Source organism: Pleurotus ostreatus, assembly GCF_014466165.1.
Source record: "Pleurotus ostreatus strain PC9 chromosome Unknown scaffold_9, whole genome shotgun sequence".
Classification (NCBI taxonomy): Eukaryota; Fungi; Basidiomycota; class Agaricomycetes; order Agaricales; family Pleurotaceae; genus Pleurotus; species Pleurotus ostreatus.
This window is the reverse complement of record NW_023503164.1, coordinates 1,812,776-1,840,281: the sequence shown is the minus strand read 5'-3', so window position 1 is coordinate 1,840,281 and position 27,506 is coordinate 1,812,776. Positions and strand designations below refer to the sequence as shown.

The following is a 27,506-nucleotide window of genomic DNA, read 5'->3' as shown; positions in this document are numbered from 1 at the left end:
GGAGGTGAAATAGCGTCTGTCGGGGGGAGATGACTCTTCGCCTGCTTATGTAGAACTCTGCGTGGTTTCCAGAACCACTAGATAGTCAGTCGGTGGTTCACTTGGCGCTTCCATTGTCCTCCAAAATACAGATAGTGGCCAGATTTGGTCATTGTAGTTGAGGGTGGCAACCCTGACGAGGGACAAACTTCGACAACCCTCGAGCCCGTTTCACGGTCGGCCTGCAACTTCCGGCTGTAATTGGCTCGCTGGGGCTGGTGCCCTATTAGCTAGCTTCAATCTGTCAAGACTTTGAACGTGCTATTCACCTTCCTCAGTGTTCGTGAAAGGGTTCACAGCCACCCCGCCCACTGCCTCATTCTGAAAGCTGCGTTATGATTGGCTGAGATCCGAGGTTGCTCTATTCTCGCTTCGGCTATTTTTAACACTAAGGGACGCGGAAGCATAAAGCAACAAATTAGCGCTACATGGGTTGCATTATGAGTCGGACCAACCATTCTGATCCGTTCCGAGCCCGGGATCCCGGAGAAACGTGATAAACAGATAATTTCATACAGTAGTTGTCCGTGAGTAGCGATAATACATAATGATTAGTCTGGTGATATCCATGAACCATCAAGTTGATCCATGCCAGCACGGATCCCTGGGGAACGACGTCAGGCTTGCAAATGTCGTATTCATCTGGACTGACCTTGGAGTCCCGTCTCAGAAGTGTATATGTAAAGACTAGAGGTGATGACTGAAAGTCAGTGATTGCGATGAGGTAAAAGAGAAGGACGCCGCACCAGTAATCGAGCGTTCATGTGACTACGCAGTAGCAAAACGCCCCCGATCTAGTCCTCTCGTCGTCGGAACAAGGGCCAGAATCGTTCGAGGTGGACGAAGATGACGCCGACGACGAAGCAGGCTGTGCCGTACCGGGAACGATGTAGGCAACGAGGGTGAAGAATATGTCCATGCGTGCTTTGAGTGGTGGGTTTGTGAGAGAGATTAAGATAGTTAGTCGTGAGGGCGGGGGTTGAGCAATGTTTTGGCCGCCAGAGACAAAGCCAGAGTTATATAGAGCAGAACATTGTCGAAGGCTGTCCAAGACTCGGTCTGTTCGCCAGTAATGCCCGGAATATCCAAAGTGCGTTGTTGAAGTGGAGCCTTCAAGGCGATGAAGCGGTTATTGTCACGTCGTGAGGTAGGGTCTGGTAGCAGCGACCACTATTGTCTTTTAAAAAACATGAGGTCTTAGTATCTGAGGACAAAAGCGGTGAGACATAGATGACAATAGATCCGCACGGCCAACCGAGACTATGGGCATGAGTGACGTCGGTGTATGCTGAACTTCCCTACGCCAATTCCTCTGTTAACTGTAAACCTCGTCAAGATAGCACACTAATAACGGAGAAAGAACATTCGTGCGGTGAATATAGCTAAATTGATGACGAACCGTTTATTGAAGATGGCGAATTTATGCTGAGGCGCACGCTGTTGTGAGGAATGCTTACATTTCGCAAGGACCCCCACTTCACTTGCTGAACGATTTGTAGGAGCAAAGACGCCCAACACCACGTAGTAAACTTGGGTATAAGCACCCCCGATCAACATCAATTGTCCGATCGCGGAGAAATGTGTCGTAGATGATGTTCTTCGCGTTTAAGAACATCCGGCTCCTCCTCCGCATCTGTACCCCTAATGTTTGTCAAGAACACTGTCAAGACGAAAGCAACCACCGCCCATGGTATCAACGAGATGAATGCCCATCTCACGCCGTTCCTAAACCCATTCCTCACTAATTCCTGGACATCCGGTGGTAGGATGTCTATCTCCTGGATGGAACCCAACCCGCCGCTACCAGAGATCGACGCGAGGGCTGCTGCATGTTCTGCGGAGACTGCGCCCGATGCTACCGCGTCTTGAAGATAGACACGGACTTTAGCATTGAGTACTGCAGCGCACTGAGCCAGGCCGATGGTCCCTCCGAGCGACCGAAACTACATAATCATCGTCAATCCGAAATTGATGGGGCATGAAATACTTACGAAAAGCAGCATTGCAGAAACAATCGCCAAGCGTTCTGGTGGCTGGGAGAATCGCGCGTGGATGGCTAAGGGGCCTATCGCTACACCGATACCGACACCAGCCAGAACCATAAATCTAGACCAACGGAGTAGAAGTTATCGCTAAGAGTGATCTCTAGATAATTAAGCGAAGCGCACCCTTTGACGAGATTCTGCTTATCCTGTTGCATTGCCAGCGAGATCAAACCGAGCGCGATGGGGAGGAGTAGGCCACCGAATAGGATTGGGTACTTCGGCTGTCGGAACATATACATTAGGAATGGATTACAACAGCTGAAAGAAAAGCTCACGTACCTGGCGCAGATGTTTGATCATGAGAGACGACAGCAATGACCCGCCTCCCTATAGACGATCAACGTCAGCGATGGATAAAACATGACATTGGTTCGGGAGGTCAACTTGCCATCCCAGGAGCGAAATACAACAGTTGAACGCCTGCATTCGTGGCAGATAAACCAGTAGCAATGGTCATAAAGATGGCGACAAAGTAGAGCATGACAATCATCACCATCCCCGATACAAATGACGCAGCTAAAACAGCGCACACATCGTATGACGTGAATATCTCCAGTGGAATCATCGGCTCGGCAAGGAACACGGCTAACAAGTTCACTTTTGCGGTATCGGTACGTTGGCTCTCTAAGAACCACTCCCAGAAGAGGCAGATCGATATGAGCAGGCCTCCTAAAACGAAGCATACAATAACTTTTGCGCTATTCCATGCCTCGTTGGATCCCCAGTTTAACGCCAGCAGGAGTAGCAGACCCCCAGTGATGAAGATGAAAGCGCCGATCCAATCGATTCGAAGAAGCCGTGCAACGAATCCCTGATCTCCCCGACTATTGTAACGGGCATCGACTGCAGCTTGACGATCCTTCAGTTTGTTCCGCAAGAGAACAAGGGATAGAATCATGGACACGGTGCAACAAGGAAGGCTTGTGCGTTTCAGCGAAAGGCTTCGATAACATGTGGGGGAACGGCTCACTTGATTGCGAAGATCCATCGGAAGGATATACCGACTAACGCACCGCCTATAACGGGACCAATGACATATCCGATCGTGTAAAGGAAGAACAGCAAAGTAGTCTGCCAGTTGTTGCTGTCCAGCGATCTTGAATCAGAGATGATCACCCGAACGATCTGTAATAAACATATCAGTCATTTCTTTGAACCGAGACGATTATAAACAAACAGTAAGTAACCCGGCCGCGCCGACGCCCGCTACTGCTCTGCCTGCGAGCATAGTCTCGATATTCAACGCACCGGTGCTGATGGCACTCCCTATCATAAAGATAAACAACGAGAGCTGTAGGGCGAAGTGTCTGCCGAAAACATCGGAAAGTGAGGCAAATAATGGGAGGAAGGCCGTCGATGTGAGCAAATAGACGGTTCCTATGTAACTAGGCAGCAGCATTAGCTACAGTAGTTGTACCAAGGGTGAATACTACCTCTGGAGATCTAGTCGGTTGAAAGCGGACTGGGCATTGCAGAACATCAGCAAGGATTCAGATGCTTATCAGGAACATACAGCGATGTGAGGCTGCGCGGTCGCCACAACTAGACAAAGGTCAGCGATCTACGGGATGGCAGGGAATGGCCACTTACCCGTATAATCAAGCGTTTCTAACAGAACTGGCACGGCGAGACAAACAGACAATGTCAACAGCCACCTCCAGTGTTCAGATTTGACTGTGGAGCGAGGCTCGAGCTCGTCTTGACGCTCATGGCTATCTCCAAAATTTCGTTTGAAGAATCGATAGGTGGCTCTGAAGAGCATCTGAACGTTGCGTGGGTGATGAGCAAGTCTACTTGCAGTTAATAAGACCCACGCATGATCATCACTACAGCAAGCTACAGCAGGTGCTGCGCACAGGAACTGCGTGCGTTCAACTGCGGTCGACTGATTTCATCTTTGACTGTGATCGCCGACGTGCTGTAATTAGATTGATGCACAGCGTCTGCGGGGTATGGGAAGTCCTCTTCCATCGGGTCAGTGCCCGGTCGTGGGCGTTCGGGTTGTGTCGGGAACAAATGCTTCAGTGCGAGTACACCGCAGAGTATACAGTCCGGCTTGGGCGACGTAAAAGGGAAGTCACCCCAATGCCAAGTTATGAATGTACCAGTGGATGAACATCTAAAGGATTCCTTCTCGCAGCAAAACACTGGTTTGATTCCCGCGTCATAACAAAGGAGCGGAATCCTCGCGTAGCTCCAAAAGAAACCGACCTCTATAGAAACCCGAAAAAGCTGCAATGAACCTTAAACACTCGCCGAGTCTAGTAATGAGGTAAACTCGCCAGGGTAGAGTAGTTCCACATTCCGAGAAACGTTGATGTCCTTCGCAGCAAGCTGAAAGCGAGAACTCGAAACCAAAGCTTAGTCGTAGGTAGTGCTAGACTGCTCGTGCCACCGCAGCAACTAGTGGCGCCTCCAACGAGGAGTCATGAAGGACGATAAGTTGTCGAATGAAGATTAAGTAGCTAATATCTCAAGATGCGGTGCCATTCAGAAAGAAGTTTGGAAAGAGTATTAATGGTAAACATTTCTGGCCGTCGTGCACGTGTCCCCCTTATAGCCCCTGTGTGGTATAGTAACTTGCTTCAACGTCGATGTCGGTTGAATGGAAGGGGGCAATAATTTAACCTGGCAGGTCTGATACCCCCAAAGTACAGCTCATCGGCGGATGGAATGCAGAAAAAAATATCTTTGCTGGACACGTTGCAAGGGCGAACACGAGTCTAGGCAAGTTTACGAGCTGCAGAAGAATTTCACATATATCCTCAATGCGATATCTACTCTAGAAAGGATTCAATCGCACCTGCAGATGAAGCCTAATCGCATCGTATGATCACTTTGAGCCCGTGCTCGCGAGCAAAGGACCCAAGGGCGTCGACAGGTGATATATTTCCCAATAGCGGAGCAAATGCTTTCTCGAGCTTGGCAATCTCCTTTGCATCGTCCTGCCAGGGATATGGCAAAGAAGCTCCCGGGATAAGATCAATACTAAGGTTGACCCGCTTCAACATCCCGAGGCTATGGAGCGGTTGTATGGCGCAGCATAGCCCTTCATATTCCTCAAGGCGTGGTGCCATGTGCTGACAAGCAATCTTGATGGTAAGCTGCGTAACACAAGCGGGGTGCGGGAGGCACTGGAGAGACTCCCTTGCAAACTGGATGACCATAGAGTACGAGGCGTGGTATGGTCTGCGTATACAAATGATGCATATGTCGGAGGGGGATATTGTCGTGCCGAGACACGGAACAGATTTGCCGACTACAAGGGAGTAAGCCCAAAGCAGACATCATGGAAAATTGGAGTATAAGCTATACCATCGAGAACAAGCTTGGCCAAACCGGCGGGAATCCATGAAGGAATGTCACAAGAATCATTGGCAATTGTCAAGGATTGGAGATTGGGGCAAGCAATCAAGTTGGGTGGAGGAAATCCTCTGAGCTGCAAGTTGTGGAGAGAGTCCAGACGAACGGGGTCTGTTTCCACTGATGTTGTCTCTTGAAAGGTGTTGAGAATGTCTAACGTCAAATCCTCAAGGGTATTTGAGCATGCGGACAGGACATGCAGCAGGTCCGATCCATTCTCCTCGATGACCCAACTGTGAAGGACAAGACGCTTCAGAGGGACGGTAGAGATCAGGGTCAAGATACCCAGCATGCACAGCCTTCCGTATGAGGCCCTGGTAGAAAACCCGAGGGCAATGTATAGAGCACGTAGATTCGTAAATCGATCGAAGTAGTGTCTTTCAAGATTCAGAGCCTTGTTCAACTCATTTCCGACAGATATCCGAAGGTCGAGGATATGCTCGTAGAGATGAGGGGATGTGAAGTGCAGGAAAGAAAGTCGAGCGTTAATTTGACCCGAATGCATGACGATCGTGCTAAAGATGTGAGGCCGGCATATATAGTTCCATGCGCGACATGCAAGGGAGCAAGAGGATAGGCCTGGGGCAATAGGCTTCTTGCGGAAAAGCCAATCCTCCCTCGAGTACAAGGCGTCGTGCTGATCAGCGAGGTCAGCGATAATATCATGGATGAGCTCAATGGGGAGCTTTTTGGAAGAGGAATTGGAAGCCAAGGTCTGCATGCTACATCGCAAATACATCTGAGTGGGCTGCAGTCGTCCAGGAAAGCGGAAGGACTCGCCTACAGATACCAGACAATGGTTGCGGATTAACCATGTTTGGGGCGCCTATCATCACTTCATTCTCATACCTCGCACCAGCTGGGCAAACACGTAGAATAACTAGTCGTCTCGACAGGTTTTGTCCTCTCCTGAATACAGCCTCTAACTACTCCCAGAGTTACACTACTAATTATTACAAGTGTTTCATGGTGAATCACCATCCGAGTTCCTCGACTGACACTCCCCAGACTCTACCATTTTCATCCGGCTTGTTGCATAGCCTCTGCCCCTTGTCCAGCGCCGTGATCCTAGCGACGTCTGTTACGTCCAAAGTAGGAAGCTGTAGATCAACCAGTAAGTAAACAACACATGCCACACAAGAAGAACTGACATTGATATTTTGCTTCTGTCTTTCCACGTTGGAGCTCTTCGGGCAGGCGCTACCTCCTCGCGCGACGTGCCACGCCAGTACGATTTGCGCTGGAGAGACACGGTACTTGCCCGCCAGTTCAGTGATTGTGGGGTCAGTAAGGACGTTTTGATAGCCTAAGGCGAAAATCATCAGACGAGTGCATCGCAACAATCGTAGCAGAGAGCCTCACCGGTGGGAGTGTAAGCAGTGATCAAGATGCCCTTTTTCTTGCAGTATTCAACCAAGTCGGGCTGCGCGAGGTACGGGTGCAATCTTGAAAGGTCAAGTTAGCGGACAGGGATTGATGACAATGCTTCGCTGGATGTCTTACTCTACCTGGTTAACCGCGGGAACGACTTTGGCGGTCGACAGCAGGGTCTCGAGGCTATTGTCGCACATCAGTCACCGCCTTGCAGCATCAACAGCAAGTCTAATGCGCTTACGTCTTGACCGAGAAATTGCTCACGCCAATCGCCCGCACTTTGCCAGTATCGAGCAGTTTCTCCACGTCCGCCCAAACTTCGTTAAACGACGGGGATTCGACGGTTTTGATCGATCCGTCCGGGTGTTTGGGGAAGTCGTTTCCCTCTGGAAGAATGAACTGTCTTACAAGGACCTTCAAGTGGGGTTCGTAGGGAGAGAACCGTACCTTCAAGTACAACTCGTTGAGGCCAATGGACTAGGTACTAAGGACGCAGATATTATTGGCTTTAGTCAGTCGTTTCTTAACCGAAGGATAACAACGCCACTCACTAGGTCGACGTAATCAAGTCCTAGATTGTTCAAAGATTCCTGGAAGGATTGGGCTACGCGCGAGTGATGGTTCCATCTGCGCCAAGGTATAAGACAACTCTTGTTGGCTTATCTTGACACTCACGGGAGCTTCGTCGTGACAAAGATCTCTTCGCGCGGAATGCCAGACTCTCGTATGGCTTTCCCAAGGGATTCCTCGGTACCTAAATTATACCGAAGTGTTAGATGCCGTTAATCATTGAGTCTTACTATTGTGTACTCACCGTACATCTGTGCAACATCGATGTGCCTGTACCCAGCCTGCCGTGGTGAATCTCAGCGATCGAGCTCAACTGTACGGCGTCGCCGGGAGATCGACCAACCGACCTGCAATCCCGTCAGAAACCACCCTCTCGCTGCGGCCCTCTCTTCAGCTGTCAAGCCACCCCAGCCGCCCAGCCCTACACGAATTGAAAAGGAAGAAACTGTAGTTAGATAGCAGCGAAGATTAGCTCGGGAAGATCACACCTATTGCCGGGATCTTCACACCGTTGTTGAGAGTGAGGATGGGGACTCCGGAAGACATTGCGCCAATGTGTGTGCTGTGCGTCAGGCTCGTGTAACTCGAAGGAAGGCAAGATATACTGCCATCCTACCGCGTTGCCGTGTATTTGCCTTACTCAGCCTCTCTCCGCATAGGCAAGGCATTGAATGGACAGTGACAAAGCCCATTTCACCGGCATCTCAGCGGTGGCATACGCAATTATCCCGACCAATCGCATCCCATCGTATCACGTCACGCCCACACGGACGTGGGGAAGGCTTAGGCTTAGGAAGATCAATCAACAGAATTCCATGTGATTCGCTGATACAAGCTACAACGAGCTGCAACGATACAATCGTACAACGTACCTATCCCCAAATATACGAAGCGTTCTATAGCGCTCCCTGGGGGGAGGAATACCTCTTCTTTAGATCCCTTGTGCTAACCCATCCCATAGATTTCTGTCCGTAGATATAAGTGAAGATCGGCGGTGTTTACAGTCGGCCTTCGACGCGGTCCTCGATCAGTTTCGCAACCGTAGGACCGTGGACTGGTATTTCTGTGCCTTGGAAGCCCTCCGGATAGTGGACGCTAGGCTTGTCGAAGACGGAATGATACCTATAGCGCCGTTGGTACTCGTATCTCATAATATGAATGGGGAAGTAGACGTACGTATCGTTCCAAACTGAGAAATGCGTCATTCCAAGAGCAGTTGTTGTCCATTGATAGTCGTGGGCGAAGCCTTCGGGGTAGAATATCTCTATAACGGTGGACAGCCGCGACGGGGGCATCAGAACAAGGTGCGTGAGTCCGTTCCCATGCACTCCAAGCATAATCTACAGGGAACCACCATGAGAACAGCGACACTGACATCGCAGAACAACTTACAGTACTCCTCGATACCGCTCGCACTTGTGAATCCTTCGTCATCTTCTCTGCCTCCAAAAGCTGGAACTCCCATCCCTGACCCTTCCGATCCACCAGCTCCTGCAGTGCGCTAACAAGTCCTTCGTGATCTTCGTCGATGAGCTTCCTCCGATTGCCCGCTTGCCTGCTGATATACGTGATCACGATAGTCTCGGGTGCAGGCAGCTGCGTCATCGGCAATATCATCGCCTCCGGCCCCCCAACGCGCAACGCTTCCGCGAGGGCCGCCTGCTTCGAGGCAGGTTGCAGACTCGCATCTAGCTGCACACCGGCGAACTTCCAAACTGCTTTGCGAATGGGCGACCACCACCCGCCAACAGCCAGACCCGGCAGCTGCCCACGTGTGATCATGGCCTCCCATGCCTCTGACGCCGTGCGCTGGGTGCGACTTCCGCAGGACTGGCCGCGGAAAGCGCCGCTGCGATCTGCGAGTAGGACGAGTGGGAAGTGCCAGGCCCGTTGGTGCGTCGCGCTGTAGAAATCATCGTGTGAGGTGTTCGTTGTGCTCATCGTGACACGATCCTGCCAGTCTTCGGCATGTTCGATCGTGGTGGAGGGGAAGGCAGCGCGAAGGAAATAGGCATCGAAGCCAGGGGAATCTCGCCATCCATCTGCATCGGAGTGGACGAAGATCATTCGATCGACTTTTGGGGGCGGCGAATAGACGTCGGCGTACTGGAAGACTGTGTCGTACGAAGACTCGGTGAAGGAACCTGTCCAGATGGCCCAGGCACCAAAAAGAAGCTCTGCAACCAGGTGGTAATAGTGATGAAGAAACTGGCGCGGATCATTGAACAACCACTACTTCATTGTGAGCACGTACATATTGTAAACGGAAATGGTACGCACTGTGCTCCCCTCAACAGAGACTATACGGTTGAATGTTTCACCGATCGTGAAGTCGGGCCCCCAGAGATCCTTCGCTTCTTCCGGAGTCAGGAAGTCCATATTTTCTGGCGTAGCATCACGATCTTCAATATTATCGGGATTATTTTTGAAGGCGATACCAGTACTCGACATTGTTCGAATTTGAGGGAATGCCTCTCTGTCGGATGTGACGATGTATAGAGTGCCGTGGGCCATGTAGAGATTGCGGAAAACAGTCCATCCCGGCGCGTGCTGAATGATCGTGGTCTCGGGGATAACTGGCGCGAGATCAATGGAATTTGTAGGTTCGGGAGCCACGGTCTCCGTAACGGTTTCGGTGACGGTGGCAGTTCGAAACTGGTTGATCGTCCTGGTGGCATGCCGCGTTGTGTAGACGGTGGTAGTCGCTCTACCAGAGAGTTTTGCGGTAGTGTGATCGAGAGCGATGGGGTATTGGTTGAAATGGGTATTGACCGTGATTCTATCCGGGATGAGGAACCACGCAGATAGTAGGTACATGGACGCGGCCCCCGCAACGAGGAGCAAAATGTCTCGCGGGGACACTAAACGGGAGATCATCGTGGGCGGACGCAAGGAGGGGGTGGTGGTGACCAAAGGCAACCCTTCTTCTCCAAGACTTCGCATATAAGTGAAGCGTTCTGTCGGCAAAAGACGGTTAAGAACCAACGAATCTAACCAAAAATTGACAGGGAGCTGTCATGAGCACGCAGTGCAGACGCGTTGTGGGAAGGTCCTGGTCAGCGGTTGATGAGCGTCAAGCAAAGAACCGAACGCGTACGTACAAGTTGCAAAGATGATGTCTCGGGCCCGGTATGTCCTTCGGGCGTTGGCCTGAATGGAGGCAGGAGGAGTGGATTTCATCGTATGTTTACCGGCCGTATTATATATAGCTTGTAAGTATCAAACAGCGTTTGTTCTGATCAGCACGCAGTATGGAAGACGAATTTCGGTGTCGATCCCAAGCCTAGGCCGATGTACTGCAAATTTCATGATCAGGAAGTCGTGTTAGGCCAAGGACTTCGGGGGGAAAGTGCGTTGATAAGATGATAGGAGGTTGAAAAGTCGCAGCACTGGCCTCGGTGCCTGGGCTCATGGATGAGAAAAGGAGACGAAAGCTGAAGTAAATTATGAGATGGCTTCACACGTCTAAGAACACAAAACAATCTACGCTATACTACTTGAGACCACAGAGGAAGCTCAAGACCTTCTGATAATTGTACCCCGGCGCGGCAGGCCGCCGCGAGAAGTTAGCCTGGTGGACCAGTCTTGTCGGTTTGACGATAACGATTGAAAATATCGTACTGCGAGAAGTTACGGACAGAATTGGTCAACCCAACTTGGTCAACCTCCAGCGAAAATCCATTTCCTCGCCTTCCGACGTGGGCTAACTGTGAATCAGATCAGGGCCTTCCTCGCCTTTCCAAACTGTCACAAGCATCTAGACTCTAGAGTAACTTCTCCGATGGGAGCGTAAAGTAAGCCTCGATACGCTGCACACTGTGGGTTTTACCAGCCGAGAATCTCCAACTCAGTGGCGACGACCATGTCGTGGACGTATTAGTGGAAGTGGATCATGATGTAGAAATCGAGAATCAACATCGATGAGTACAGACAAGGTGTGCGATACTACGACTGGACCATCTTCATCCTACACCTACATTGGCATCCATGTTGACGAGGAATTTATCAGGGGAACTACCTAGTGCGTGCACAGGCATTCAACGTGACCTGTTGGCCGACCAGAAATGCATCCTTGAGCTTGAGGACCGTGACCGAGGCCTTAAACTTCTTCATTCAGATAAGAGGTGTATCTCGCGGCTCACCAATTAGTATGAAGACTCAAGAAGCGAAACGTTGACTTGCCGAAGGACCCGCTCATACTTTGCAGAATGGAGCATCCGGCCACGAGGCATCCTTTCCCCCCTTCATCGCTGCCGCAATGCAGACGAAGCAGACCGGCACGCATCCATCACTCGCCAGTGGCCTGCTTCCCGCATCATTTCCGCTGCTATCGAAATTGGGTTGGATGAATCAGCGTACAGCTTATAAATGTCGACGTCACCCAGCCCATGGTCAATAAATACATGGGCAATGGTTGCACTGGTCCATAGCCTGCTCGTTCCAAGTCTTCGTCAACTACCACATAATACACAATGCCCTCTATACCGATTTATACTCTCAACAACGGAGTAAAGATTCCAGCGATTGGTGAGATCAATATGTATCTGCGCAGAAAACAATATCATTGACTTGCATATCTACTTAGGGCTAGGCGGCTGGACTGGTTTAGACCCTAAAGAGCAAGAGGCGGCCAGAGGATGGTTTCTGACAGGACTACAAGTCAGTAATCATCCCCTTCATTTACGTAAGTTCCTCGAAATAACAGCAACCATGATAGGCTGGGTATAGACACGTCGACGTAGCGCACATTTATGGTGAGGAGATACACTAGTCTGTTCCCCGTGGAACACATTTACTCACAACTTAACATCTGTAAGGCACCGAGGAATCCCTTGGGAAGGCTATAAAAGAGTCAGGCCTTCCGCGCGAAGAACTCTTCATCACGACGAAGCTCCCGTGAGTCAGCCTCTTGATTCTGCGAGACATACCTCATGCAGTGTACCATCTGTATATTTGCAGATGGAGCCACCATTCCCGCGTAGCCCAGTCCTTCCAGGATTCCTTGACCTCCCTAGGCCTTGACTACGTCGATCTGGTGAGTATTGTTATCCATGAATTCAGCTTCGGTGCTAATTAAATAAACGCCTAAAGTACCTCCTCCATTGGCCGCACCGAGTTGAGTACGAAGGTCCGTTACTTCTACCAAATGTCAGTTTTCGTGAATTAACATTGCGCTTTTCAGAGGGGAATTACCTTCCCAAAGGACCAGACGGATCTCTCCGAGTCGTCGAATCGCCCTCCATGGTCGAGGTGTGGGCCGACATAGAGAAACTGCTCGACACCGGGAAAGTACGGGCCATCGGCGTGAGCAATTTCTCGATAAAGAAGTGAGCCCTCCTTTCTTATTGTTTCGCGACGCGATGATTGATGCATGTAATCATGGATAGTCTGGAGCTCCTTCTAAAATCGGCGAAAGTCGTCCCCGCCGTTAACCAAGTCGAGTAAGTTGTTCGCAGGCGTTCACCGACCGACCGATGTTTGCTCATCAGGCGGTTGAAGGATGCACCCATACCTCGCGCAACCCGAATTGCTGGAGTATTGCAAGAACAAGGGCATCTTGGTTGCTGCGTATACCCCGACAGGTGGGTTTGTTATCACTATTGACGGCGCGCGCTCGTCTCACAATCTTCACTTTAGGTTATCAGGACGTTCTGACTAACCCCACCATCGTGGAATTGGCAGGGAAGTACGGTGTTGCCCCCGTGCAAGTAGTCTTAGCTTGGCATGTCGCCCGCGGCGTCGTGGCGGTCCCAAAGAGCAGCAATAAAGAAAGGCAGAAACAAAATATCACGGTGAGAGTTTCCGCTCATTGGTAGGGAAAGGATCTGTGCACTCACTTACTCGTTGTTTAAACAGCTGCCAACGCTGGAGCCATCGGACATTGCGAAAATTACGGCTCTCGACAGAGGAGAGCGGCTTTGCAACAAACCTGATGAGAACGGCAAGGTCTATGGCGCCACGATGGAGGTCCTTGGGTGGTAATCGCTGAGCGACTTAAGGCGCGACACTGTTTGCGTACGGCAACTGGTCTATAGGATTTGACGCGTTGACGTATGTGCGTCGATCGAGGAGTGAGGATGGTGAATAACGGAGAAGGTACGATTGGACGAATAGATTGAGGTGCTGACAATAGCGGATCCTATACTTGACACAGCGTAGCAGCGAAATGATATTTTACAATGTTTTGGTACATCTCCAAAGGTTCAGCATTCCCATACATTCGGAATACTTACTTCACCACCCGAGCTGCTCGGCCGTTGCTCCAAAAAGGGTGCCGTTTTCGTCCAGTTTGGCACAGATCCTCTCTCCCTTGTCCAGAGCTGAAATCTTGGCAACGTCCGATGGATCCAGTGTTGGTAACTGTTCATCCCGTTCATTAACATAAATGTCATCAACACTCAAACTCCAAATAGCATGTCTTACATTAAGGTTTTGCTTCTGTCTTTCTGCATTGCTGCTCTTCGGTATGGCGATACATCCGCGGGCGAGGTGCCAAGCCAGCACTAACTGCGCAGAGGAAACACCGTACTTTCCCGCTAACTCGGTTATAGTTGGATCGGAAAGGACTTTCTGATAACCTGGAATAAAGAACATAAGGTGAGCATGTGCACGATGCTGGTCTTCACAACCCTTGTTACCGGTAGGTGTATATGCCTCGACGGCGATGCCCTTGCTCTTGCAATATTCAATTAGCTCATTCTGAGCGAGATATGGGTGCAACCTTGTAGACGGTGATCAGTGTGTGATGAGCTGCGCTTTCAAGGCCGCTTACTCAAACTGGTTAACGGCGGGAACGACTTTAGCGGACTTGAGAAGGATCTCGAGGCTAACGATGCCCACATGTCAGTCAGGTATCGCGTCACTAGATTCATCTGTGCCGTCCACTTACTTCTTGATTGAGAAATTGCAGACACCGATTGCTCGAACTTTTCCGGTGTCCAGCAGCTTCTCTATTTCGGCCCAGAGCTCCACGAAAGACGGGGATTTAGCAACTTTGATCGAGCCGTCTGGGTGCTTGGGATAAAACTCCCCCTCTGAAAGTAGGCACGATGTTATGATAGCCATAGGTGCTCTTAGAGAAAGATTTACCTTCGTATTCGAACGGAAAAGGCCAATGGATCAGGTACTGTGGTGAATATTCGTTTTCGTTAGTCGTATCTTCAGAACTGACAGTGAAGAATATTCACTAGATCGACGTAGTCAAGAGCTAGATTCTTCAAAGACTCCTGGAAGGATTCAGCCACACGTGAATGGTGACCCGCGCTGGGGATGGAATAATCAAAGATAACGTGTCAAGTTCATCGCGGACGCTCACACTCACGGAATCTTCGTCGTGATGAAGAGCTCCTCCCGGGGGATACCAGATGCCTTTATAGCCTTTCCAAGGCCTTCCTCGGTACCTGGTAAGAGAGAGTAAGCCCCGCATGCTAACCGGGTCGTCGCTGGGCACCCACAATAAATTTGGGCTACATCGACCAGCTTGTACCCAGCCTAATGTGATCATAACATTAAGCCCTAGGGACGCAGGGGGATAAAACTTCGCCTAACCTGTAATCCAGTCAGAAACCAGTCCTTTGCAGTCTCCCGCTCCGCAGGGTGATAAGTACCGCCTCCCAATCCTATAAGCCGTACGTATCAGTAAGTACACTGAGGTTAAAGCCTCGCTCAGAAACATACCGATGGCTGGTATTTTTACACCATTGTTGAGAGTGAGAATGGGTATCGGGGACATATTAGATGCAACGGCGTATTGCTAGAGTTCGAGCAGATAGATAACTGGGTGTCTGAATCCTGCACTTAAATACTGTTCAAGGGGTTCAGAACGGTCCAGGATTAAAGCATATCATAATGCCCTTTTCACCGGGATTTACAATGAGCTGACTCATTGTCTTGCGACGAACAGAGAAAGTGTAGGGACGATATGCCGAGCCTCACGGACATGAGCGTGTCTTCCTGACAATCCTCTCACGAGAGCTACCTTCAGGGATGATCATCAATACAAACGATACAAAAGGCGTAACCGTAACACATACAGTGAGGCACGACATAAATCCCCAGGGGCCTTGGGGGTTGGATGCAAGGAGGGTGAGTGACCGGCATCCCAACCGGCAACTCGATCTTGCAACTCGATCTTGATCAGTAAGTACTGTTACCCTGAGTCACTAACACGATCATAAATGCGGTTCGGCACCATCCGATATATGTACTCCCATTCAGCGAGTACATGGGTCTCGTATATCATGCATAGTATCTTACCATGTCCACACCGTGTGGATGGATCGCCATCGCCTTCTGTTGCTCACCACCCAAGCTGCTCCAGCGTCATTCCAAATACTAAACCAGCTTCATCTGGCTTGACGCACAATCTCTCCCCCTTGTCCAGAGCCGTGATCTTTGCGACGTCCGATTTCTCCAACGTCGGCAGCTATTTACATAGCGAATAAGCGAAACAGTTCCTCCTGAGAACTTAGAAACACGTACGTTGATGTTCTGTTTCTGCCTTTCTTTGTTGCTGCTCTTCGGTACCGCAACGATACCACGGGCGACATGCCACGCCAATACAATTTGTGCGGCGCTGACGCTGTACTTCCCAGCCAGTTCCGTGACGGTGGGGTTAGTAAGAACATTCTGGTAACCTGGAAAGAGTATTAAAATCACAGAGTCGCTCACTATCACTAAGACATTCTTACCGGTAGGGGTGTAGGCAGTAACCACGATACCCTTGTTCTTACAGTATTCAACTAGGTCGGGCTGAGCGAGATATGGATGTAACCTTTCCAATGTCACGTTAGTAGGCGGTGATATTTGCGTGATATGACTTACTCGACTTGATTGACAGCTGGGATAACCTTTGCCGACTTGAGGAGAATTTCCAAGCTGTTGGCGTATGTCAGCTTCGACATCCTGATAAGACGTGCCTTGTACTTACTTCTTGACGGAAAAATTGCTGACGCCAATCGCTCGCACCTTTCCGGTATCTAGCAACTTCTCAACGTCGGCCCAGATTTGAACGAACGAGGGAGAATCGAGGACTTTGATTGACCCGTCTGGGTTCTTGGGAAATGCGACTCCCTCTACAGCCAAGTAAGCAACTGTATTTCGAGATCCAGAGTTTAGTAAAATGTCGTACTTTCGTACGCAAACGGGAACGGGAAATGGACAAGGTACTGTAAGTGTTGACGGCAGTGAGTGTTGACGAGTTTGATATATCAGAGAATGATAGGCACCAGGTCGACATAGTCGAGGCCAAGGTTATCCAAAGACTCCTGGAAGGATTCGGCCACGCGCGAATGATGGCCTGCCCTACGAGATACAGACATATTGGATCATGGGCAAGTTCATCCACGGATGTCAGACTCACGGAAGCTTAGTCGTAATGAAGAGTTCTTCACGGGGGATGCCTGACTCCCTCACGGCCTTCCCGAGCGATTCCTCAGTACCTTGAGATGATCGCGGATCGCGAGGAATTCAGTTGAGCGTGCTCGGGGGGAGGGGGGAATTTGTAGGCCCACCGTAAATTTGCGCAACGTCGACATGCCTGTATCCAGACTGCCATAAATAAACACGAGTTAGATGATGCGGAGTGCCGCTGGGAGGTCCAACAACGGACCTGTAAGGCCGTCAGAAACCACGCTCTCGCTGCCTCCCGTTCATGAGGTTTTTCGCCGCCCCATCCACCCAATCCTGGGTGAAATGCCGATGCCATTCAGCAGGATACATTTGAGACATGAACAGTCAACCGTACCGATGGCAGGCATCTTCACGCCATTATTGAGGGTGAAAAAGGGTATGGATGACATGGTTGAGATGTAAGATTATGCTTGATAGGCTAGTAAGGAGAAGGTCTAGCGTAGATTATGAGTGATGCACCTTTTAATACCAGATGTTTTCGACTTACTCAGCCTAGGCGAAATATACCGCATACGGACCATTACTCTTGGGTTTGTAATAGGATTATTCATCCAGTCCCGAGGGGGCATAGTGGGAGAAGAGGTGTACCGCGATATACCTCTAGATAGAGTCGCTTTGTAATTGTCGAAGGCGCAACCAATGGCGTTCAACTCCAAAAGGGAGGAAGCAAAGAATGGTGCAATGGCCTGGACAGACTCAACGACTGCGGAGATCAAGAGGAACATGCTTACCTCCGAGTTGTTAGCGGACTAAGCTTCTAACCTGCCTATCCTCTGGCATTCGTTCGCATCTTAAACGTCGCCTTACATTCCACTTGGGGCGTATGACAGCGTTCAAACGTTCGCTCCCCGAACCTAATTTTCCGATTATCCTAGGCCATTGGATCCTGCGAACGTCCTAAAGACCGTCTGTGATTGTGGGCTGCCAGACGGCGAGTCTGGTCGTTGGGGAATGAATATACGGATTCGGCGGACGATTGGCCAACACTCTGCGTTCACGACCGTATTGTATCCGAGCAGGTTACTCGAGATCCTGCAGTCCATTGAATGTCTCCTCGAACAAATCCCTCCCGTCGAATACGGGAATGCGAGGCCTCAGGCTGCGGTGGCGATGGCATCCTTCGGAATGAATTGTTAACAATCGACCTCGAATGCTCGGTCTTGGCGCGGAGGTGTTGGCTGACCAGCACATTCTGGGAGATGGCGAATGACTTCAATCAACGTGAGGCACTGAAAATTCCAGGCTCAGAAGTCCTGGTTTGCTCCGCTAGGGCGAACTACAAACTGTTCCAACTTCCGTCGCTGAGCGCGCTAGATACAAGACACGCGATGGGTTCGTTCCGTCAACCTGGCTGCAGTGGCAAGCCTGGTTTCGCTTCCCCAAATGAGTGTGAGCATTTCACTCATTGACAAAAAGCGCAATGAAGAATTGAATACTTTACTGGATGCACATACGCCGAGTCTCGCGCTTGAGAACCGTAGTTGTCCCTCGTTTGCAAGAAGCAATGCAGGCTCTCCTCGCAAGATAGGTTGGCAGCGTTGCGGCGTAGATCCAAGTCCTGTATCTCGAATCTAACGGCACAACGGTGAACAGTAACTAAGAACTTGGTGGCTGCAGGGCGAACCTGCCCTCCGCGTGCTATATTCCCACGACCAGCTAGGGGTACGCGACCCAAACCCCAACTCGCGTCCTGTACAATCGAAAGTCCACGAAATGGCAGAAAGAAACGTAGCCTCCAAACACATCGCCGAAACTGAAGACACTGTGATGATTGACCCCAGCGAAACGCAACCCGAGCTCTAAAAACGAAGATCAATTCACCGATGCGACGCGTCTGGCGAAGAAACAGTGCAGTATGTACGAGCCGGAAAGCGAAGTCAAATCCGGCGCTACGTTCGCGAAATTACTTCACTTCCGGATGATCCCCTAGCACTTTCAAAGGTTAAACGTTAGGGCCTCTGTCCCCTGTTGGATCTCCACTTCATGACATGCTCTCACGTTCGCGAGTCAGCCCCGACATCCATTTTGAAGACCCAGTTACACGGCCGCTCAATTGTGTACGGCTGCAAGAACTTCATAAATTATATTCTGAAACAGCTGAAAAGTAGTTGTAAAAACGACTACCATGACGGGTGTGAGGAACAGGCCGGGTACCCGGAACAAATCTCGAAGAAGGTTGCAAAATAGCTACGCCATATCTAGAATGCTCTATAGGCGGGAGGAAATTTCCAGCTTACACGTACATTCATCGTCTTCTGCACCGAATTGAGACCTGTTGAACTTGGTACGTACGAAACATCTGGTCTTAGACATTGGGATTTTTCATCAACATCTCACAGCGCCGAGTACTTAGACGAGGACGCGAATGTCCGCATCCGCATCAAGAACGGAGTTAGCGAGATGGTCTAGGCCATTGAGATATTCAAGCGGAACGATCTGATCGACGACATTATTGCCCTCATTGCCACGACTCCTGACGATACTTCACTTTTATCCAACGTCCGCTCAAGGAGGAATACGGAGCAACAGACTTGAAGTTCGTTAGAAAGGGTCTATTCGACGCGCACGCCGAGATCATAAATGAAATCCAGGGCTTGCGCTCGTTCCCTCCCGATTTGACTCGTCCTTTCCTTGATTGGCACCTCGGTGAATGGCCGGACAAAGTCGAGGTAGAGGAGACGTGGAATGCTATACGCTGGATGATAATCTTCTCGGAGTGAACGATATACTACGGATGATGTCTTACTAGTGAGTGTTGCTTCACGGTCCTTCGACTCGCATAGTGTGTTGATGCACTGTTCGTTGTAGTTGCGAAGGCAACTGGTGATACCTATCAGAGGTTATTCGTGCCATGATCAAACTCTATGCTTGGAAGTACACGCAGGAGCTCGCGAGGTACATACCAAAGACAACAAACCACGGTAGCTCTTCGTCCTCAAGCTACCCGTGTTCTTCTAGAGTTTTACATGTACACGCAGAGATTGAAACGTTCCACTGTGTTGTCGCTTTACGTCTGCTCCTAAATTGAAATCATCCCATATCAGTGTGGTTCCAGTTTGAAATGCGGATTGTTCATCGAAACGGCAGCAATGATGAAGGCCGTGATATTCTCAAGCAAGGTGTATTCTTACCGATGAGAACGCCATGAAATACGAAATGCCTAAAACATCTATGTTGCGCTCATGGCGGCGCGCCCGGCTCCTTAATATCCGGCGAGTAGAGTTATGATGAAGTTGGTTATTTGTTGTGAAGGAGAGGGCATTTCTACGTGAGTATGTATGGTTTAATGAATGGTAATCTTCTGGGCGGGGTTAAAATGGCACGTGAGTACTTAGATAGTTCCTGCGCGCTGTGTATCTTTTCCTCATGCGTTTGCTGGAGTCCCAGTCAAACGCAAAACAACTACTTGTTCACTCGGACTTGACTCGGACATTGCGACCATCAGCGCTTATTTTTAACATCGGGTGTCGTAAGCGTACACGTATGATAGATCTGAAACGCGATGCCGGATTGATTCCCCCTCAAGTTGTGATCATCGTCTATGAATTACGGTGATAGTTGGTTGGCAACCGTCTGAACATGTCTTCTCGTTGGTGTTGGATATCAACCTGAGATTATCTGATCGGTGAATCCTCTCATACATATACGAACGATTCAGAATGAAGTTTCCCCAGTCTTGGTCACTCACCCTATACCTGTTTTCTTTCGTTCACTTCTTCCTTTCGTTCTACCTACGATATGGACTCTGGCAGTCCACGAAAGCGCGCTCTTCTTATCGGTATTGAATACATTCGGTCCACAAACCCGGAGCTCGGGCGTCTTACAGGGCCTGCAGAAGAAACGGAGAAGCTAGCTTCGCTTCTACGAAGTGAGCGTTCTTCAGACTAACTGTAATTGACTTCGGGTTGAACAGTTTCTAGGGCAGTATGGTTACTATCCAGAAGACATAATCACATTGACAGATAAAGACAAGAACTTCCTTCGACAGCCAACACGAGAGAATATAGTGAGTAGTCATGTTGCGGCGATAAAGCGCACGCACTCACTATGTTTGCGGCAGCTCCGCGAGATTGATGATCTAGTGGCGGACGTTGAGCCAGGCGATCGGATCCTATTCCACTGTACGTGCCGTGTCGCCTGTGCTTTGGCGCGACTGACGCCAATAAGATTCTGGCCACTGTGGACAATATCCTCGACTAGACGGTACTGAGGAAGACAACCTAGACGAAGGTCAGTTCCCGAAATCACCACGAGAGAGGTATTCCTGACGAGGTTATCGATCTTGTCATTAGCGATAGAAGCACTAGATGGCCCTATTCTGGATGATGTACGTGTTATGACCCGCAATTGTCACCGAAGTGTTCAATATGCTAAACTTGTACAGATATTAAAAGAGCATCTAGTTGATCCGCTACCAGCTGGATCCACACTTGTGGTGGGTGTTGTCGTGGCCGCGAATACTAGTAGAACAGTGCTGAAGAATATTCATACCAGGCCATACTCGATACATGCCACTCTGAAACGCTGCTTGGTAAGGCTAATCCACTCTAATGATTGGATTAATAAATTCACCGCTACAAGACCTTCCTCATTATCACTGCAACAGAGTTTACGTGCCGTTGAAACACACAGGCAGTAACTTGAATGAGGATGACTATACGAGTAAGTCAGCCTACCGATAGGTTAAGTGCGCTGTCTTACTGTAAAAATCATTACCAGCCCCCAATTGGAGACTACAGCGCCTGAAAGGAATGAACGCCCCTCGCCGCAAGTTTCCTATGAGGCCCGCAAAATCAGCCTACAGCACTTATACGAATATGAAGGCCATGTCTTTGTCCATACGAATCCCGAGACGGACGAGTCTGGCGGTTCTACCTGACGATGCGCAGTGTTCTTCCTCGGATAGCGAAATCACAGAGTCTCCGATGCAGGAAGTCCATCATCATTGCCCGCCCACCCCCGGGCTAAATGATCTGAAGCCTACCGTGGTAATGCAGACGACCAGTCTTCTTGTCATGTGACTGATGAGATAAAATGTATGTACCAGATTGCCATCTCTGCGGCCAAAGATTCCCAATCAAGCTATTTCTCAATAACTACGGTAGGCTTTAAGCGTATCGTGCGTGGATTGGGCTCATTGTGGTGTATTAGATCATAGTGGATATTCTCTGTAAGCTGTGTAATGACGGCCTTGCAGATCATCTTTGACGTGAATTCTTGCAGTCGAGCGCCGAGAACTCCCTCTCGAGGACCTAATCACTCAACTTAGGTAATGAATGCCCACTAGTGAGAAACGGAAAGCTAATAACAGCCTGATGAAATGCCAGTTACAAGATGTACGAGGCGACTCGCAAAGACCGGCAACGACACCGGGGACCAGAAAATACGCATCTCAAAGCCCGGTACTGCCACCCCTCGGTGCGTGTGCCAATTCTGAATCTATAGACGTTCCATTTACCATTGACAAAACTGCCAGGTATCGAGTCTTTCGTATCTAGTAAGTCCCATACATCCTAACATCATTAGTTGAGCTAATCAAGTAACATTCAAAGAATCCAAAGACGAGATTTACTCTTTAGTGAGGCTTCGTGTCGACCTCACCCTTTCAACATGAAATGGATTGAGGGCGTATGTGGTATGTAACGGAGTTGGATGGAGCGGTTTCTTATTGGGGGTCCCGAGCATCCCATTGTCATATTAATTACCTCAAATACAGGGAGCCGAGCTTGTGTTCCTCGATTGCTGGTCGGCGGGGACGTGTAGCAGAAATTGGGCTTTGATATCCATCGTTGAAGGAAAAGTTTAAACCCCCACTAAAGACAACGCCAGTCAGGCGTGTGCACATTGAACCCCGTCCCAGTGGAGACCGGGGTCTTCGCTTCAGCCCCAGTAAGCGGTTGTATGGACCGTGAAATCCACTGATTTGTGCCCCAAATCTGACGTTTCGGAAATCTCAAATTTTGTTTTGATTCACCTCCCAATTTTCCTGTGCCCTTGGAGATTGTCCATTAAGATCCGGGTCATCCTTCCACATTCCAAAGGTGACTAAACTGGTTTAGTGAAAATCGGCGGAGCAGAGACGTTCACAAATTTCCGACTCGAAGACTCCTCAAGCACTCAAGCACTCACCACCCGAGCTGCTCCTTCGTAATGCCAAAGAACTTGCCATCCGCATCCGGCTTGTTGCACACCCTCTCTCCCTTGTCCAAAGACGAGATTCTGGCGACATCTGACGGCTCTAACGTCGGGAGCTATCCATTGACTAAGTTGAGAATCTTCGTACAAATATAGGAAGACTTACAGCTATGTTTTGCTTCTGCCTTTCCTTGTTGCTGCTCTTTGGTACCGCAACGACGCCGCGGGCGACGTGCCACGCCAATACGATTTGCGCAGGAGAAACTCCGTACTTGTCAGCCAACTCCGCGATGGTGGGGTCAGAAAGCACGGTCTGATAACCTGAAGCGGAGACCATTGATCAAGACGACGAAACGTTGTGTTATCAGGTATTCTTACCGGTGGGGGTGTAGGCAGTGGTTACGATGCCCTTGCTCTTGCTGTATTCAACCAGGTCCGACTGCGCGAGATACGGGTGTAACCTTATAAGTGGCGCATTAGCGCACCTTAACACGCGCTTTGCGAAATACTTACTCGACCTGGTTAGCAGTGGGGACAACCTTCGCAGACTTAAGCAAGATCTCGAGGCTGTTGTTGGTTAAATATGTCAAATTGTACCTTACGTGATGGTAAGCCGATGTGCTTACTTCTTGACCGAGAAATTGCTAACGCCAATCGCTCGCACCTTTCCGGTATCGAGTAACTTCTCTACATCGGCCCAAGTTTCAACAAATGTTGGGGAATCAACCACTTTTGGTGTTCCGTCTGGATTCGTGGGGAAGTTGACTCCCTCTGAAATAAAACACGTTCACGTTTGATAGCTAGTATTTGGCGACATAACTTACTTTCATACGCCAGTCCGAAGGGGAAATGGATTAGATACTGCGAGCGTTATCAACAATAGTCAACATTTAGGTTGATTCGACACGGAATGATACTTACGAGATCGACGTAGTCAAGACCGAGATTGTCCAAAGATTCCTGGAATGATTCAGCTACACGCGTATGGTGGCTCGGACTGGGAATAGAGATTGTATGAATGAGTCAACTCATCACAGAGATTGCGCTCACGGTAGCTTCGTCGTGATAAAGATTTCCTCACGTGGGACGCCTGATTCTCTTATAGCCTTCCCAAGAGCCTCTTCAGTACCTGATAGGGAGCGGGTCATCATGTAATGGATCATAATGTCGTCCCATGTGTCGCCACGAACCGTAGATTTGTGCTACATCAATGTGTCTGTACCCGGCCTGACGACGTTAGATGATTTGTAGCCGGACAATGATCTGACAACCAACCTGTAACGCGGTCAGAAACCACACTCTCGCCTTCTCCTTCTCCTTCTCATCACGACCAGCCGCGCCGCCCAATCCTAAGAAAATGTGATCGCCAATCAGCGCAGCCCCACGATGCTCTACCCGTAAACCGTACCAATGGCTGGAATCTTCACCCCATTGTTGAGCGTATAAGTAGGGACGGAGGACATGTAATGCGACAATGCGGTGCGATAGACTGGTAATAGAGGAGAAGATCTGTTATGTCACGTACCTCAGAACCGACTATGTAATATCCATACCATCGGGATTTATATAAGACGCTGATTCATCCACCTCCTGCAGCCACGCAATGGACAGGTACAGCATAACATTCACTGACAGTGGGATTAGAGTCGCTTGGTAATCCAGGGATCATCAAAGGCCGAAGAGCACGGCATTATGATACGATAATAGGGCTGAAAACGAAGTCATCGACTGCAAAGATCTGAGTTTACCTTGTGCATATATCGCTGGCTCCATTTCAGTGTTGTTGCTGGGGCGGAGCAACGAAGGCGCGCCAAGATCTTGAACGGACGTCGTCGGTATACATAGGCTTTTCTTGCAACGGCCTTGTGGTCGAACCTTCTAGCGGCCCTTGAATCGGGGGTAGAATTCACACCAAGGACGCATTTTACGTCCACGCGCGGGATTTGAAATCCACATCCATCGTCCCGCAGAATGGTCAAGAGAAAGGTAGGGCATAAGCCAGACGATGATATTGAAGTTGCGATCCGCCCCGTCGAGTTGCTTACAACAACACAGATGAAGACGAATCCGCCACCCTTCTGAAGGAAGCCCTGGCCCTTGTGAAAGATAGTGACGACGGCTCCTCTAATCTTGCGAGTATCCTAGAGGATCCACCGATAAAGAAATTTGACTTGGAGGGTAACAAAAAGCGTATCGACTCTCTCATGAAGCAGCCGCAAAAAGCTGCGAAACGCCGCCCGCCCTTGCCTGGTTATGGAAAGAACTCATCATGGCTACAGTTCAAGATGCCGATTCGCTTTCCTGCTCGACGACCAAGTTCGGCGATTCAACGAGTCAGAGCGTGTATTGAATCTGATCGGGGAACTAAATTGGTTATTGTCATACGAAACAAGCCAAGCCAAGCATAAGTGAGCAAAAATGCTCATGCGTCCTTATGCAATTAAGTGGATAAAGCCAAAGATGATGATGATCGGTTCGACAAGCACTCGACGCCCAAGAAGCACGCAGCGGCAGAGAAGTTGACTCTACAGCAGGTTCCTAGAACCAGCACACGTCGTATCGCGAGTTGAGCTCCGCAGTCTTTTCTCACACTCCCGGGATATCAGCACGCTGAAGACGAAGCCAACGACGAACTATAACTTTCCTTCGACGACACGCCTAGAGCTTTGCACAGTCTTATAGCAGTTGGTATACTCTATCTCACCGACGGTTGTAGCCGCTCCTGAATTGAAACATGATCATTACCATCGGACTACAGTGCAGAGTCACGACAGGCAACCGTAGTATATACATCATACAAGGCGATTACGCGCACATCTGACACATGCTTGCATACCACAACCCCTACACACCTATAAAAGCGTCAGTGAGTGTCCTGCACGAATACAAAAATCGACAGACCAAAAGATACTGAGGTAAGTTATGATGACACTCCTCACAACGTCCCCCGCCGCTACGATAGCGCCAGCGATGACTCTGGCAGTCGTGGTTTACGCGAAGATGATTCACCGCCTGTCGGACCTGCGCTTGATATAGTTGGGGCTGTATCATAGCCTCGCGGCCCATGTCATTCGCGACGCGCTGGCGGGCGGTATCGAGGAGTCGCTCTTCATCCCACTGCGCGCATTGGCATTGTTTCCAAGGGACGGCACAAATATAGCAGAATTCTGCACGGCACCGACACGTCATATGGTAGCAGCCATAGTTAAGTTCGACCACGGCATGGCATCCGGGACACGTCTGCCACCCCTTCTCACGCGCAAGCTCTTTTAGCTCAGTGAGCGCTGCCTGCTCGACGCAGTCCTCATCCCCGTGCCCCAGACTCTTGCAGGCTAGGCACACCATCTCTCCGCAAGACTCGCAAGCGACGCTCTTCTTCACGTTGCTTGCAGGACACAAGAACGAAGAACAGCGAGGTTCTGGGCAATAGACGCGTTGCAATGGAGGGGTGGCGAACTCTTGCGCTTTGAGTCGAAACTGTGAATGGAGTCTCCGATCCCTCAACGAAGCGAGAATCTCGCTCTCGACGAAGTTCTGCCCGCAGCATCGTAAAGGATACAAGGACTCGTCTTTGAGACAAGCCGTCACTAAGTCGACGATGCAGCGAGAGCACCAGTCGTGGCCACACGCCGGGCGGAGGTTGTGGGATGGAGTGAATGATTCCATGCACGAAATACAGTCCTTCGCGGTGTGAGAATGAAATGGGCGGTTGGGTTTGGAGCGGTACGGATTGATAGACACGGTGCTCTCGACTTCATCCTGACGTACAAATACAAAGGAAGGAGGTGCCGAAGGCTTTTTGGGAGGCGCGTGGATAGGAGCATCAGGGATATTCAAGGAAAACCCGCGATCCTCTACGCGTTGCTGATAGTCCGTCCTCGGCGGTAATGGAAGACCTGAGCTGAGAGCAATAGCTGCCCTCCTATCGTCGTCAGCAGATCGTTCGGCAATGTCAAACGCGCTGAGGATGGCGTCGTCGGTTGTCAACGCGCGATTCAGGCCTTGGGCGACTCGGAGGTCCTGCATGCTGGAAAGCAAGTCTTGCATTTCCTTCTGCTGCGCAGTGAAAGACAATTCTTCGTCTGTTGGAGGCGACCCTTCATTCCTTTTCCCTTTGCGATAACGTTCGACTTCGTTGATATCGTCAAGAAGGAGCCTTGCTATGAGAGCAAAGGTTTCTGCATCGGCGGTGGCCATGGGGAACCAGCGAAACGAGTAATATCAGTCCTGACGCCTTTATCTATTCCTACAGAGTTCTGCTGCGGCGTGCGGTGAGCCCACAAATGCACCAATAAGTATTAAGCTCGCCCTCGTGTCTATTCCTCCCTTTGTGCGCTTCTTATCACGACTACGGCCAGCACTATCGATCTTGATGTTGTAGAAGACAAGAAGGAAGACTTGGATTAATCGGTTGTTCTAGCATCGGCTACGCATTAATACTGAGTTGTCATGAGACTTGCTTGAAGTTTGAGCTTGAGCTTGTGGTAGATCGGACACCCGACTCTTGATCGCACGATAACTCAGGGGCTCTTAGGGGCAATATGTCCTGTGATAGGGCCAATTGGGTAG

At 49.9% G+C, this 27,506-nt stretch overlaps 9 protein-coding genes across 9 annotated transcripts; 2 read left to right on the top strand and 7 right to left on the bottom strand.

The window, feature by feature from the left end:
• Nucleotides 1–1,595: 1,595 nt before the first annotated feature.
• PC9H_011794 (uncharacterized protein) lies at nucleotides 1,596–3,846 on the bottom strand (the record flags this gene model as incomplete). Its single annotated transcript, XM_036781275.1, has 10 exons — nucleotides 1,596–1,982; nucleotides 2,031–2,145; nucleotides 2,208–2,305; nucleotides 2,364–2,411; nucleotides 2,503–2,753; nucleotides 3,098–3,209; nucleotides 3,262–3,469; nucleotides 3,518–3,546; nucleotides 3,598–3,626; nucleotides 3,675–3,846. The coding sequence occupies 10 exons, from the start codon at nucleotides 3,844–3,846 to the stop codon at nucleotides 1,596–1,598; spliced, it is 1,449 nt and encodes a 482-aa protein (XP_036627130.1).
• A 1,054-nt stretch (nucleotides 3,847–4,900) lies between these two features.
• Nucleotides 4,901–7,937, bottom strand: PC9H_011793 (uncharacterized protein; the record flags this gene model as incomplete). Its single annotated transcript, XM_036781274.1, has 13 exons — nucleotides 4,901–5,343; nucleotides 5,400–6,169; nucleotides 6,426–6,547; nucleotides 6,599–6,753; nucleotides 6,810–6,892; nucleotides 6,951–7,004; nucleotides 7,063–7,207; nucleotides 7,269–7,305; nucleotides 7,373–7,448; nucleotides 7,497–7,575; nucleotides 7,636–7,672; nucleotides 7,739–7,812; nucleotides 7,880–7,937. 13 exons carry the CDS (start codon nucleotides 7,935–7,937, stop codon nucleotides 4,901–4,903), a joined length of 2,133 nt encoding a protein of 710 aa, XP_036627129.1.
• Nucleotides 7,938–8,389: 452 nt separating this feature from the next.
• On the bottom strand, nucleotides 8,390–10,268 carry PC9H_011792 (uncharacterized protein; the record flags this gene model as incomplete). Its single annotated transcript, XM_036781273.1, has 5 exons — nucleotides 8,390–8,513; nucleotides 8,568–8,731; nucleotides 8,784–9,034; nucleotides 9,092–9,623; nucleotides 9,672–10,268. 5 exons carry the CDS (start codon nucleotides 10,266–10,268, stop codon nucleotides 8,390–8,392), a joined length of 1,668 nt encoding a protein of 555 aa, XP_036627128.1.
• Nucleotides 10,269–11,863: 1,595 nt separating this feature from the next.
• On the top strand, nucleotides 11,864–13,373 carry PC9H_011791 (uncharacterized protein; the record flags this gene model as incomplete). The annotated part of the gene is made up of 11 exons (XM_036781272.1): nucleotides 11,864–11,918; nucleotides 11,977–12,050; nucleotides 12,109–12,145; nucleotides 12,209–12,287; nucleotides 12,351–12,426; nucleotides 12,483–12,519; nucleotides 12,574–12,718; nucleotides 12,779–12,832; nucleotides 12,891–12,973; nucleotides 13,029–13,183; nucleotides 13,248–13,373. 11 exons carry the CDS (start codon nucleotides 11,864–11,866, stop codon nucleotides 13,371–13,373), a joined length of 921 nt encoding a protein of 306 aa, XP_036627127.1.
• Nucleotides 13,374–13,625: 252 nt separating this feature from the next.
• On the bottom strand, nucleotides 13,626–15,123 carry PC9H_011790 (uncharacterized protein; the record flags this gene model as incomplete). Its single annotated transcript, XM_036781271.1, has 8 exons — nucleotides 13,626–13,751; nucleotides 13,815–14,112; nucleotides 14,164–14,217; nucleotides 14,281–14,463; nucleotides 14,713–14,791; nucleotides 14,846–14,882; nucleotides 14,940–15,010; nucleotides 15,069–15,123. The coding sequence occupies 8 exons, from the start codon at nucleotides 15,121–15,123 to the stop codon at nucleotides 13,626–13,628; spliced, it is 903 nt and encodes a 300-aa protein (XP_036627126.1).
• Nucleotides 15,124–15,690: 567 nt separating this feature from the next.
• On the bottom strand, nucleotides 15,691–17,191 carry PC9H_011789 (uncharacterized protein; the record flags this gene model as incomplete). The annotated part of the gene is made up of 11 exons (XM_036781270.1): nucleotides 15,691–15,816; nucleotides 15,873–16,027; nucleotides 16,082–16,164; nucleotides 16,215–16,268; nucleotides 16,321–16,465; nucleotides 16,522–16,558; nucleotides 16,619–16,694; nucleotides 16,753–16,831; nucleotides 16,904–16,940; nucleotides 17,002–17,075; nucleotides 17,137–17,191. 11 exons carry the CDS (start codon nucleotides 17,189–17,191, stop codon nucleotides 15,691–15,693), a joined length of 921 nt encoding a protein of 306 aa, XP_036627125.1.
• A 3,349-nt stretch (nucleotides 17,192–20,540) lies between these two features.
• MCA1_8 (Ca(2+)-dependent cysteine protease) lies at nucleotides 20,541–22,075 on the top strand (the record flags this gene model as incomplete). The annotated part of the gene is made up of 11 exons (XM_036781269.1): nucleotides 20,541–20,670; nucleotides 20,723–20,808; nucleotides 20,863–20,923; nucleotides 20,970–21,032; nucleotides 21,095–21,129; nucleotides 21,187–21,237; nucleotides 21,297–21,333; nucleotides 21,384–21,464; nucleotides 21,522–21,790; nucleotides 21,850–21,925; nucleotides 22,026–22,075. The coding sequence occupies 11 exons, from the start codon at nucleotides 20,541–20,543 to the stop codon at nucleotides 22,073–22,075; spliced, it is 939 nt and encodes a 312-aa protein (XP_036627124.1).
• Nucleotides 22,076–22,927: 852 nt separating this feature from the next.
• On the bottom strand, nucleotides 22,928–24,400 carry PC9H_011787 (uncharacterized protein; the record flags this gene model as incomplete). The annotated part of the gene is made up of 11 exons (XM_036781268.1): nucleotides 22,928–23,053; nucleotides 23,104–23,258; nucleotides 23,316–23,398; nucleotides 23,451–23,504; nucleotides 23,564–23,708; nucleotides 23,762–23,798; nucleotides 23,859–23,934; nucleotides 23,988–24,066; nucleotides 24,128–24,164; nucleotides 24,213–24,286; nucleotides 24,346–24,400. The coding sequence occupies 11 exons, from the start codon at nucleotides 24,398–24,400 to the stop codon at nucleotides 22,928–22,930; spliced, it is 921 nt and encodes a 306-aa protein (XP_036627123.1).
• Nucleotides 24,401–25,729: 1,329 nt separating this feature from the next.
• Nucleotides 25,730–27,134, bottom strand: PC9H_011786 (uncharacterized protein; the record flags this gene model as incomplete). The annotated part of the gene is made up of 2 exons (XM_036781267.1): nucleotides 25,730–25,789; nucleotides 25,839–27,134. 2 exons carry the CDS (start codon nucleotides 27,132–27,134, stop codon nucleotides 25,730–25,732), a joined length of 1,356 nt encoding a protein of 451 aa, XP_036627122.1.
• Nucleotides 27,135–27,506: the final 372 nt, after the last annotated feature.